General features: G+C 33.2%; 1 protein-coding gene across 1 annotated transcript in view; it reads left to right on the top strand.

The window, feature by feature from the left end:
• LOC101567417 (zinc finger MYND domain-containing protein 11) overlaps positions 1-13,714 on the top strand; it is a 115,777-nt gene that overhangs the window by 72,372 nt on the left and 29,691 nt on the right. Inside the window, exons 4-5 of the mRNA XM_023701333.1 lie at positions 7,195-7,239; positions 9,764-9,925. Coding sequence (XP_023557101.1) covers positions 7,195-7,239; positions 9,764-9,925 — 207 coding nt within the window. The remainder of the gene's footprint in view (positions 1-7,194; positions 7,240-9,763; positions 9,926-13,714) is intronic.

Below are 13,714 nucleotides of genomic sequence, written 5' to 3'. Positions count from 1 at the left end.
AAAAAAAAAAAAAAAAAAAAAAAAAAAAAAAAAAAAAGGATTTGTTTCCAGTATTATGTTGTTTTGAAAAAAAGGATTTAATAATTGGGCATTTTGAGTGTCATATTGTGAACTCTAAAATTGTAAAAGTGACATAAAATCTTAAAGTTTCATTGTGGAAATATTTTTTCTAAAACCTTTGAGTTTATTTCATTTTCTGTTTCTATAGCAGATGATGTAATAGATACACTACCTGGACAGGTGTGAGATCAATAAGGTAGCTAGTGCAGGTTCAGGGGGAGCTAGTTCCCAGAAGCAGCCATGATAAATTATAAACTTAAAAATTTGTTTAGTTGTCCTGTACTCCCAGGAAAGAAAATTCATGTTTTCTCCAAACAGAAAAACATAGAAAAAAATCTTAATTTGCAGTGGTGTCATTGTTTACACTGGAAGTATTCTTGAAAACAAAAATGAAAATATTTATTTTAAAAACAATTTTTCTGTTGAGGTTCCTTTTAGAAAATAAAGCCTTGCTGCTAGTCAGGAGCCTTGGGTGAGTCAGGTAAGGTGGTGCATGCCTGTGACCCAAGTGCTTAGGAAGCTAGTGCAGGAAGATTGCAAGTTCAAGGCCATCCTGTGCTGCACATATGAATTTGGGCTACCTAGTGAGACACTGTCTCAGAAAAACAAAACAAACACAGAAAAACCCAACAGCTTATTATATAATCAAAATAATCCAGTAATATAAAACTTATTTCAAATTTATGGGAGACTTACAGAATTAATATAGAAAATGGTATAGGTTATTTCTGAGATTTATATGATTAATTAGTAATAAATGTAATTTAACCAACAAGTTTTATTTTTTCAGAGAAGTAAATATATTTCTCTTCACTGTTTTAGAATTGTGCTTTTCATATACTGTTTTTCTCAAATTGAATTTTCTTTGTTCAATTTAATTCAGTAAGCAGTTAATTACATTATATTTTTACCACAATATTACTTCTATACTGTTTTTTATTTTTGTGTTCTTATTGCATGTATTTATAGCATCATCTCTTTTTTTCTTTTTTCTAGATGAAATCTTTTATGTATATCACACAACCAGTATACAGGTTTAATTCTGTTCTTGTTCCCAAACGGTTTTGTACTAAATGTGCATATATATTTAAGCACAATGAATATCAAAACTATGCCTAGATTATAAAATATGTAAATATTTGAAATTCAGCAATAATATACTGTATAGAAAGAGGTAAGGTCTTACATGTTATAATAAAGAGGGTTTTAAATTATATCTCATATATTTATTGTGGTCTTAGAAATTTCCAAACCTTATTAATTGTCTCTAGCTATAATATGGGCATATTAATCTATTTCATTTGATTAAGCATTAAATGAAGTTATTTGATAATGCATATAAATATAGATACATGTAACTTTTTAATCAGTGAATAAATATGCATAGTTGTGATCTGTTGTAACTATAGTTAATAATAATAATGTATTATACCTGTCAAAATAGCTAAAAGATTTTAAATGTTCTTGTTAGATAGAAATGATTAAGTATTTGAAGTGATAGATATGCTATAGGCTGGTTAGATCATTCAACAATGTGGCAGAACATCACATTACAAAGCTTTTATTAATAAGGAGTAAAAGAAATTGAAGGAAGGAGAGGGGAATGGGAATAAAAGACACAAGATGTGTCATATATGATTACAAATTCCCTATGATAAGTATCATCATTATGTATATCTAAAACATACCGATAAAATTTTTAAAATGCAAAGAAGCCCTATTATACTCTATAAATATATGTAGTTATTGCTTACTAATTAAAAATAAAATTATAAAATGCTTAAAACAAGAAAGTAACTATAGAAAAAGTACCCAAGTTTCCTAACCGTCCAGGAAAACACTCTTTTGAAGGTCTTTTTACTTTATTGTATCCTTAAACATAAATTTTACATAAAGATTTTTCTTTATTTTTCTTTATTTCCTTTTTTGTGGAACCAGGGATTGAACTCAGGTCCTTGCCCTTGCAGGGAAGCTCTTATTCTACTGAGCCATCTCCCCAGCCCCGAGATTTTTCTTTGGAACACTGTTTTTATATAAAATAATGAGATTTGTATGAGTGTACCACATAAAAGGACACATGACGGTGTCGCCCTTGGCACAGCACACTAGCCATTTTGGTGTAACGTACTGAATGTGTGACCCATGTTGTGAACTATACAGTTTAAGAAGCACCATTCATATCATAGATATTATATATTTGGATATTTATTTAACAGCTTGCTACCATTGGGATCCTTCATTACAGTTTTCCACTGTGTATACAGTATGAAGCACTTTGGTACCTATGAAAAATTGGTTTTAAACTTAAAGATGCATTATTATTCTTCTTGTTGACTTTCTGACTGAAAGAGGAAAAAGGCAAGTCAATGTACATGACCTCGGGAAAGGAAGATATATGATGTTTTAGTTATTTTTAGAACACTTAATTCAAGGTTAAAGATATTTACTCAGATAGTTCTGTCATTTACTTTTCCTATTTCCTATTACCTATAAAAATAGTAGTAGTAGAGTCAGAGATGGGAAACAAAGTTTGTCTTGATAAGTCACATAGGTCATATTCCTGTGATACTTTGTATCAGGAGTGACTGCCTTCTATTTGCCTACAAAGACAAGAGTGTAGTTTTCTCTCTGCTATATAACTATAGTTAGTAGAACTTAAAAGTTAAAGAATTTATTTGTGATACATTTTTATTCCACATCTGCTGCCTTCTTTCTAGTGCTTAATTTTTTAAATTTAAAACAATTGAATAATAAGCACATCTTGAGCATTATTTTGATTTCTTCCAGAAATCATTTAAAATATAACCTTAACTAGGGCTGCGAGCTAGCTTGGTGGTGTAAGCGCCTGCCTGGCAAGTGCAAGGACCTGAACTTGATCCCTGGTACTGCATGCCATGCTGACCCCTATACTGAGTGGACCTCCAAGACCGGGCATGGTGGTGCACACCTGTAATCCCAGCGCTGGGGAGGCAGACAGGATGATCACTATGAATCTGAGCTGTGTAGTGAGACCCTGTACCCAGTAAATAAATAAATAGATAAAAGATTAAAAATTGAATAAATAAAACTTTAACTATAAGAGGATGTAATATTTACATATTATATATTGTCTATGATGAAGCCTGTATATTGATGTTGTACATTACAAATCAAAGGCAGAGTCTCCTGTAGTTTTCTACTAGATAGGAATGATTTTTAGACATTTTGTGAAGCTGATCTTGGCACCACTTCTAGTCCCTTGTGTAAGTGATAGTTTCTTTGCAGAAACCAGGCTAACATTGGGAAGGGATATAAGCATATTCATAATAAGTTTGACTTGAGATGGTAGAATGAAAAAGTAGTTATTAGTCAATAAACAAAATGCATGTGCCAGCTAGGTAATCTTCCAGCTGGCTTTTTTTTTTTTTTTTTTTTTTTGCAATACTGAGGATTGAATTCAGGATCTTGTGCTTGCCAGGCAGGCGCTTATTCTACTGAGCCATCTCCCCAGCCCCCAGCTAGCTTAATGTTAACAGTTACTCACAAGTCCAAATAATTCACTGAAAGATGATTTTCATAGCTTTCAAAATTATATTGTTAAGAGTCCAGTAGTTCACAGTATAGAAGGAACTTTCTGATATCTGATCATTGAACATTTTGTTATATCAACACTTTCTTCTTTTGATTTTTTTAAAAAGAAATCCTACATGTTATCAGAGGTTTATAGATGGCTTCATTACTGTTTGCTCTAAAGAAATATGCGGGCTGGTGAGATGGCTCAGTGGTCTAAAGCACCTACTTAGAACAAGCTAAGCTAAGCAAAAGGACAGCGACCGCGGTTCAATCCCCAGCACCACATGCCAGCCAGCCCACCCCCTGGTGGGCTGAGCTGGCCACACACACACACAATAAATAAATAAATTAATTAATTAATTAAAAAAAATATGCATGGGTGGCAACATTTAATCTATATTTCTTCAGTGTTTAACCACCTATACATCTGCTTTTAGAACTTAAATATATTTCTTAAATAGAATTGTACAACTGACAATTGACTAGAGTGAAGTTTGTAATTGATTAACTATCTTTGTAGTAAGTATCAGCTAATCTTTGTGAGAGCTAACCTTTTAATACAAGGCGCTCACTGAAGATTGGAAGGTCCTACTAAAGTATTTAATGCAATATAGTAATCCAGGTAACCTTGAGTTATGGATCCTTTGCAGAAAAGCAAATCAAATATGCATTTTGAAACTGAAGCAGTTAATATTAGTCATTTAGTGACCTCCAGTTTTATTCATCGTCCTTTGCATAAAGCTATACTATTATTTGACAGGTAATTTTCATCTGACATTAAATAATCCTGTCACCAGTGTTGAGAATGATTTAATTTTTTTTAAAAAAAGATATTGTTTATAGAACAACTCTTCTCCTTCCATGCCTGCAAAATTTGGACTCAGGGCCTCATTTCTTATGCATTAGTGTAGGGACCACAGCTTACACCTTTGGCTCGGCTCCTACCAGTTTGTTGTGCTGCTCACACATCAGGAGTAACTGCAAACATGGACTTAGACCCTACATCTTGTTTCAGTCTGAGTATTTTCCTTTCACATGTATATGAAAAGTTTGTGCTGCCTAAGCAGGATCTTATTCTGCCCCTAGTCCCGAGAGAGACATTTTTAAGTGAAAAGGTAGCATTTGATATTGTTTGCTTTTCCTAGTTTTTTAATATTTTAAAGGGATAATTAATGAGAATACATGTTTTGTAGTTTCCAAAGGAGACTAAGAGATTATACTGTGGCTAAATGGGTTTAAATCCAAATTTATAAAAAGATACTTTCTGTGTCTGCTATCAACTCAGAATGATCACTCTCAAAGAAATCTTGGTATATATTTCTCTTGAAATTTACCTAAGCTCACATCTTTCAGATAAGAGATAGGATTGGAATTTGTGGGCTCATTTTTCAATGGTAAATTAAAGAAAGCCATGGAATGAAGTAGCTCCCTTGCTTTGTTCTTAAGAAAAATATTATGAGAGGCTTGCTAAATTCAAAGTAGGCTATACTAGCCCTTTTCCATAAAGTGTGGCCTGATAAAGTCAGAATTTTTAAAAGGCTATTTCAATTTTTACTTTGTCATATTTGTGATCAATTACTGTGTCATGTTTTACCTTACATGAGGAATTTGATGCCTTTGAATACTTCTGATTTTTAAATGTGAAATGTATTATCTGCTTTATGTTAATTATATATCAAACTATATAGTCTGTACATGTGTCCATTCCCAATATAGCTACATATTTGCTTTCTAAGTAAATATTAAGCATCGATAATCATTAATTATAACGTTAGAATTCTGTGTGTTTAAACTCTAATATAGTTACACGAAGAAATCATTTTTGCTTTGGTAAATTTGGTAAATTTCCATTTTACTCAAAAGTAAAATTATGAGTCATGCTATTCTCTATAATTTTTTCAGCTTGTTTTGATTGATTGATTGGGTGTATGTATGAGTTCTTTTTTGTTGTTGTTGTCTGTCCTTAAGTCTGACTTCTGTTTCACTGAGTAGTGATATTTTTAGTTTAAAAATTATACTTAAAATTATTAAAAATATATAACCATAAAATTATCACTTCTAAATATTAGCTGAATTTGCTAACAAAATTAAACTAAATTTAGCATCGTAAAGACTTAATTTACATTGTATCTGTATTAAAGTATGATATCATATACCATACTTGGCAGTGTAATGTTTATCTGCTCATTAAATAGAAATAGGAAATTATTTTAAAAGTTAAAATTGCTTTTGAGTTACTGAAGAGGCTGGATTATAATGTGGAATTTCTTATTCCAGCAGTTCTTCATGCACCTTCCATGTGATAGAGCTAAACAACTTTCTACACTTCAGTTTTATGTGCTAAGTTGGAGTTAGTAATATTCTTCATTCTACATAGCTTACAGAAATGTGAGAATCAGATAGGATAATGAATTTAAAGTGCTTGAAAAAGAAATATGCACACATATAAAATGATAAGCATGTCATTTGTTTTGTGGTTTAGCTTGTTCAGTTCATGTTTTGTGCACTAAATAGATAATAACACTAGCTAATAATTTTCTGAGTGCTGTGTTGTGCCAGGCACTCTTGTAAAAGTATCATATATGGAGGTATCATATGGGAGATAGCACAGTGGTCTAAGTGCCTGCCTGGCAAGTGCAAGGACCTGGGTTTGATCCCTGGTGCTGCATGCTGTGCTGGCCCCTACAATCCACCAAAACTGAGCATGGTAGCACATGCCTGTAATCCTAGCTCTGGGGAGGATGAGACAGAAGGATCACTACAAGTCTGAGCTGTGCAGTGAGACCCTGTACCAAATACATACATACATACATTACATACATACATACATACATACATACATACGTAAATAAAAGATGTTTTTAAAAAGTATCATATACATGTGAATTTATTTGATGCTTACAAACAAAAAAAATCCCTGTAAACTAGGTACTATCATTCTGTTAGATAGAAAATGACACACAGAGAAGCTAAGTTTTCTGCCCAAGATTACACAGCCGTGAGTGCTGGGGCCAGGATTTCAACCAGTTAATCAAATGCTATATGGCTGACAGAGACTTAGATCAATAGCCTGCTGCTAGATAGTGGGACTTTTCTTACTAGGTTCTGAGGACAGCCTGTAAAAATTTCATACTATGGGGAGGTACTGAGTTCACCACACTCACATTCATCACTCATAATTAAAAAAGTAATGTGAATCACTTTTAGATCAATAATACGTATTACTCATGGTACTGTACAAATGTATGGTGGCACTGAGTTTGTTAGTAAATTATGTTTCAACTATCATGGTAGGTTTCGTGGCGCATGAATTCCCAAAGAAAGTTGTACTTTCTGTGCATTTGTAGCTTTTGTGTTAGTGTAAACAGTTTCCTCTACAACTAGTAATGACTGTTAAATTTGCATGCTGTCTTTTCATTAGTGAATAGAACATTGATAATCAGTTAATATTATCTGGAAAATAGTATAAAATATAAAGCAACAGTTTAACCATGTATGAAATCACTTTCGCCCTGTGTGTTACCTGATATTGAGAAAAATTGTAGTAGAGAGACCAAGATTATTTTGTTTTTATTTTGAAAGGCCTACAGTATGCAGCCTTTCTCCAGGACAGCAACCCCAAACAAGGTGAACTAATTTTGCACTGTTATTTTACTTTAATTCTGCTTTTTTTTTTTTTTTTTTTTTTTTTTTTTTGGTAGTACATATCTATTTTACTGTAGGTTAGCTTAGTTAACTCTTGCTAGACTTGTTTGGTAAAGCCATACTATCTTTACATTGCTTCTAGTTTTGAATATTGTGCTAGTAGGTTTGCCTTTTTAAAGCTTTCTTGTTCTGAAGCAGCATCTCACATATGCTCTTAACTAGACTGTATCTAAAGTGGCTGATGACATCTGGTGGAATTCAATGAAAATGCAAGCTTAGCTTATTGGCATATGTAATGGAATGTTAGAAGCACCATAGAAATGCTGTCTGATTATTAGAAGACAAATTGTAGGTAGCTTGGCTTATGAAAAACACACCTGTATAATTTACACTTCAGAAAAAATTTCCTAGATTCAGAATTAATAAACCTTGAATTTGACTTCGCATGCTTTATATATTATGAATAGCTATTGCCATGATTAAAAGAATGAGCTGCACTGCCTTCTCCAACCCATACTTTTTTGTATTATGAACAGAGTTAATTGACGTATAATCAAGTGTTTCTGTACTTTATTGTATTTAAATAATACTTTTATGAAAAATTAAGTCTAGAATGAAGTGCCCCCTCAAAGATAGATTCATGCTCATCTTCGTTTCGTAATTGGATGGGGGAAGAGTAGGAATGGAAGGAGGTAGTGTGAAGAGGCTAGAGCTATGCTCTGGCTTCCTTTTGATAACCTAATATTTACCATCCTTACCATCACTTGAAGATGGAGTAATATAAAGAAGTTCAAATGATGGAACCAGTTTCTGTTATAAGCCAGCAGCACCCTTTAACACATTTCTAAATAACTATCAGGAAAATATTCTGACATTCTTTTGTTTTAAATTTGGAAGGACGTCTGTTGAGAATAGAACAAGGTGTCTTTATCACCACTGAACATTAATTTATTTTGGGAGATTTTTGATGCAATAATTAGAATACATAAAATGCAGCATGCACATGAGATATATGAAATAGGTCGCTATTGCTTTAATTCAGCTAAGCACCATATCTATTATGTTGACGTGGTGCCACTCTGTCAAACTTTGTAGGGTAGATTTTTTTTTTTTTTACCATGCGGAGAATTTTATGTAAAATCAGTGTTACTATAATCTAGCTGAAATTATTTCACAAAATGAGTTTGCAGTAAATAAGAAAAGTTTATATATTTTTATTGTTTTGGTCAGTAAAGACCAATTTGTTAAGCAAACCAAGAAGTTGATATTTATGCAGGTTTTCCTGGTATACCCTAGTGATGATTATATGACTTCAGTGATTTTCTACCTTGCTTAAAAGAGTGAATAGTGACACTCAGATATGGTGAGGCAATGCACTAGAACTTAATTTCTAAAGAAATTACTGCTTATGGAGTATTAGAGACAAGCCCTTTTATTGAAAGAGTATTGACATCCAAGAAAATGAGGGGGAAAAGACTGTTGTTTTAGAAACAGTGTAATGATTTATCAAAAGACATAATAAAGCCCAAAGGTGGAATATCAGGGTCCCCACTGGAAATGGCCTTGATTATGCTAACTACAGGTTTTCCCTTTGTTCATTTGGTTAAAACAGCTACAAAAGGTTGAAAATTAATCCTTCACTCTGAAATATGTTTCCAGAAAGCTAAGAGTAATTATCAAGAATGAATCCTAAACCAGGAGAACTTCTAACAGTCTTCCTGTTTGTATTTCATTATATACACAAAAAGATTTATACTACTTTGTGAAGGGTATATAAAGTGCTGTCACAAGTAAGAACATGTTGAGGAATGTCTGTGTATCTGCAGTCATATTCATTTATTTGTAGAATACCCACATCAGGAAATAAGCCTGCTTCCTTTTTTCTTTCCTATGGTATTCTCTTTTGGACAATATAATTAATAAACTTTTAGTTTCACATATTTGGGATATTTTTCCAAATTCGGCAGACCCCAAGAATTTGGCAAGCTTTCAGAACATGGACATTCTGGTTAAGGGTTACTTTCAGTCCGACATCCAGTACAGTGGATGAGAAGACAAGGACAGTGAGCATCACCTTGTGTTGCTATTCTGATCCCTCAGTGTGCCAAGTGCTTAATGTATAGTAAAGCAGAACAAGGCAAAGGTTTGTTTATTTGAAACATTAAGCTACAGGTTGGTTTGGGGTACTCAATATAATCTGAAAAAAATCCTTAGATTATATTTAAAAATGAAAATATTAGAACTGTGATTGGCTTTGGATTTCATTTTGAACTGGTTTGGTGTCATATCACCTTAAGACAGGCACTTCTGAGTGTTAATACTGTTTAGGAAAGAATTTAAAATCTTAAGGGGTAAATTTCTAGGTATTTTCCCTCTTGTTTTACCACAGTAAATGTCAAAAATTGTTTATAATGCCTAATTTCTGATGGACTTTAGTGCAATTTTGTTCTTAGACATTGCAGATATTGACAAAATGTCATACGAAATTATTTTGTATTTTTTGTAGGACTGGGAAACAGAAAATCATGACTGGTATTGTTTTGAATGCCATTTGCCTGGAGAGGTGTTGATATGTGACCTGTGTTTTCGTGTGTATCATTCCAAGTGTTTGTCTGATGAGTTCAGGCTTAGAGACAGCAGTAGTCACTGGCAGTGCCCAGTTTGCAGGGTGAGTACCTATGAGCTTTCATGTGCTGGTCAGGGGGTTGAAATTAATGAATAATAGCTTCACAGAGGCATTCCAGGTGGTCTTGCCAGGTGAACGGATAAAGCACCGGGGGTGGGGGTGATCTGCTGGAATGGTGATAAGCTCACACAGCACTCATAAATGGACATCACAGAACATGTATCATACTTCAGGGTGTGACTTTAGAAAGCTTTAATTACATAAAAAATATATCATTTATACGTGCCTTTAGGTTATGTGATGACTTTTAATAGCCTTGGAATATGAAGCACTATACCAGACTAAGATTTGTTCACTAATTATTTTCTGATAAACTGCAACAGTTTATGCTCCTCAGCACACTAGTAAAAGGCACATTGTTGGACACATTTTTACGTACTTCCCATTTTATATCTATATGAAATTACCTTTATTTTTTGCTTACATTTTATTTGGCGGGTAGAGGGATGAGAAAAATTCTAATTTCTGATTCTAAATTCTAATTAAAAGTGAATTACCTAGAAGGGAACATAGGTGCTTTCCACAATTATTTCCGATCTCTTTCCCCATTGAAGAGTATACATGCCGTGATTGTTGGCTGCAGAATGTAGTATGTCTGTGCTTATGAGTGGTGTGTGGTGACAAAATACTACATTAAATTTGGCATTGATGGAGATGAGTACAGTTGATTAAAACCTCTATTTTTTATGTTTGCTATTGTTGAAATACTAGAATCCATACAAATTGTGCACATTGCTCATGAGTTTAATTTGTGAATATGTTTTATAATATGTCAGTAATTTAAATGTTCATTTCATCTTCTAAAAAGTTTTGGTTTTGCAATTTTCCCCTTTTACAATCAGTAAAAAATTTCCTGCCAGCTTGATGAACATAATATAAGATACATTCTAGGCTTTCTTATTAACTAGTTTTATGTTACCTAAATCTACTTAATCTTACCAACACTACGTACATTATTGATAGGCAGACTGAGACAGTTGAGATAACACTAAAAAATGTTCAATAGTGACATATAATTTAGATAATTAAATACTAGATAAACGATAGTGGTAAATTTCCAATCTAAATGATAATGGTATATTAATGTCAAATTTCTAAGTCTCAGTATATCAGTATCAAGTTTCAAGATGTAGATTTCCCTTTTTGAGCACTACAAAGTGGAATGGCTATATGTAATCTGTAAGCAGTGGTTTAAGTGGTCACAATTTTGAGCAAAGGAGCTGAGTTAATATTTGTACCTATGGATTTAGGTTGTAGATTTTAAAACCAAATATGTATTTCTGTTTTCAAAGTGAAGCTTACACTTTATGAGATCTTAAAAGTAAGTCCTGAGGTAAAAATACAAACCAAAAAAAAAAAAGGCAGTGGCACTGGTCAAATTGAAAGTCAAATGTAGAAATTTAGAAATAGAGTTCTGGTATAGTACTTGCATCTTTACAAACATAGCTTTTTCATATTTAATATCTAGTTCTTGATCTCATTCTTTACATCATTATGTATTCATAGTAAAGGATTTAAGTAAAAACATGAATTTTTGAGGAGTTAAACTTTATTCTAGATTTTTAAAATTAAAAAATGTTATTGAGCAGCAATATCTTTAAGGAAAATATAAGTAATACTTCCATCAGAATTCACCATCAACTCATCTGATTCCATTTTCTATATGTATTTGCTCTGCTATTTTCTGATGAAATGAAACATAAGAAAAATTCAGTGTTATTGGCTCACACAGAAACAAGCTTACCCTGTCCTATTCTTTTCTCTTCTAGACTTTCTTTTTGCTTTTTTAAGTCTAGATGTATTTATGATTTAAGAGTATAGTTGTGCTTACTGAAATGATGCTGAAAGTCTATGCAGATTCTTGAATTATTCTTTTATTTTATAGCCTGTGAGATATTCTACAGTAAGACTCAGTGCCTGTTTGGAAGTTGAGTGTGTGCAGTTTGACCTTGTGCTTCAAAATTTCCAAAGACAAAGTTACATCTTTGAAAAAAAAAGTTAGATCTTTGATAATTCATTATATTATTTTCATGGTTATATACAGGAGAAAGTGCTAATATTTTCTTTCATTGGAAAAAGAATAATAATGACCTTGAAATTATAATAGAATTTTAAATGTCTTTTTTATGGTTGATTTGACTTTTTAAAGAAAGTACCAGTATATTTAATTAATTATTATTGAATTTAACAATCTATAAGTTTTGTTTTTTTTTTTTTTGCTCTAAATGCCCTAAGGGGTGGTTTGGCTGGCTGGTGTGTTGTGGGGATCGAACTACAGCAACCTGAGGCTGACAGCTTTGTGGAAGCAGCCACTTAAACAACTGAGCTAAGGCCAGGCCCCCGGATTTAACAATCTAACACAAGCATGACTCACCAGATTTAAATAATCTTTGGCTAGGAAAACTTAGATTGTAAGATTAAAGCTTAAGAAGTATGGTTCCAAGTCAGAGTAACCACACTGTCCTTTAGTATTGTGCCTTCCAGTAGTTTTCTGTGTGGTGGTGGAAATGGCCTTTGTGTCCAGTATGAGCCACTTGCCCTGTGTGTCTGTTGAGCCCTAGAATGTGGCTTGTAGACTAAAGAACTGGGTTTCAACTTAGCACATGTGATTTGTGGCTATCATAATAGACAGTATCAGCCAAATATCTGCGCTACAGTTCAGTGTAAAATGTTGGCCCCATGAAAATAGCCTAGCATTTTTCTCCCCATTAAGCCATCATCATTATGCGGAAGTGTTCCAACTGTTACTCCCTGCCCTTCTCTGAGTGTACTCAGCAGATTTAGTAGCAAATGCTGCGAAAATGAGTGGCCATAATATCTGATAGCATTGCATTTGTTGTAGATCTAATATCACATAAAAGGAAGAGTAAGGGCAAAGAAACTATACCACAATACAAGTCAAATGTGTGTTTTTTAAAACAAAATTGTCTACAGTGTCCAAGTAAACAATGCAGATAGAGTTTGAAAGTGAGCCTTTATTTCTTCTCTGTTAATTGATTTTTTATATCATCTAACAAATTCTGGGTCAATTTACATCCCATTTATGACATAGTTGTGACTTTTAAATGAAAAAAATCAATTTAAGTCACAAAAGGCAAAGTAATATAATAGGTAGGGACAAAGTATTCCAGTATATCTTTAATAAGTAGAAAATACTGAACTTCCCCAAATGTTTCAGAAAATATTTTTCTCTGTTTAAGGATCACATATTTCAGATGTGTTAATGTACAAATTAGGTGATGAATTAACTTATCCAGCCAGTAAAATATAGAAATGTAAGAAAATATAAGAATACAAAGAATGATTGTGGAATAATTTTATTAATAATTTTAAATACATAGCATCTGTAATCAAAAAGCTCTCCCATATTTGTTGCATTTGACAGTAGTGAACATCCCACTCTCAAGAGTCTGTGGAGACCCGCAGAAGAGAGATAGCTACTTCATGGGCTTCCACACCAACAGTCACTACTTCCAAAACCTCTGCTTCAGCAGCTTTTTACTTTTTTTATTTTTTATTTTTTATATTTTTTTAATACAGAGTCTACAGGGTCTCACGACATAGATCAGATTCATAGTGACCCTCTTGTTGTGTTCAGCCTCCCAAGAGCTGGGATTATAAGCGTGCGCCACCACGCCCAGTCTCAATCGCTGTCTCAGTGCACCCCAGGGGCGGGGCTGGCATGGGAGGCCAGATTGAACCTGGTCCCTGTGACTGCCTAAACAGGAGCTATCTAGTCTGCCCTCTCTGCAGCTTCTTTTTTTTTTTTTT

The sequence above is a fragment of the Octodon degus genome, unplaced genomic scaffold, assembly GCF_000260255.1.
Source record: "Octodon degus isolate 3935 unplaced genomic scaffold, OctDeg1.0 scaffold00133, whole genome shotgun sequence".
NCBI lineage: Eukaryota > Metazoa > Chordata > Mammalia > Rodentia > Octodontidae > Octodon > Octodon degus.
The sequence above is the reverse complement of the archived record's forward strand: the minus strand, read 5'-3'. Positions and strand labels throughout refer to the sequence as shown.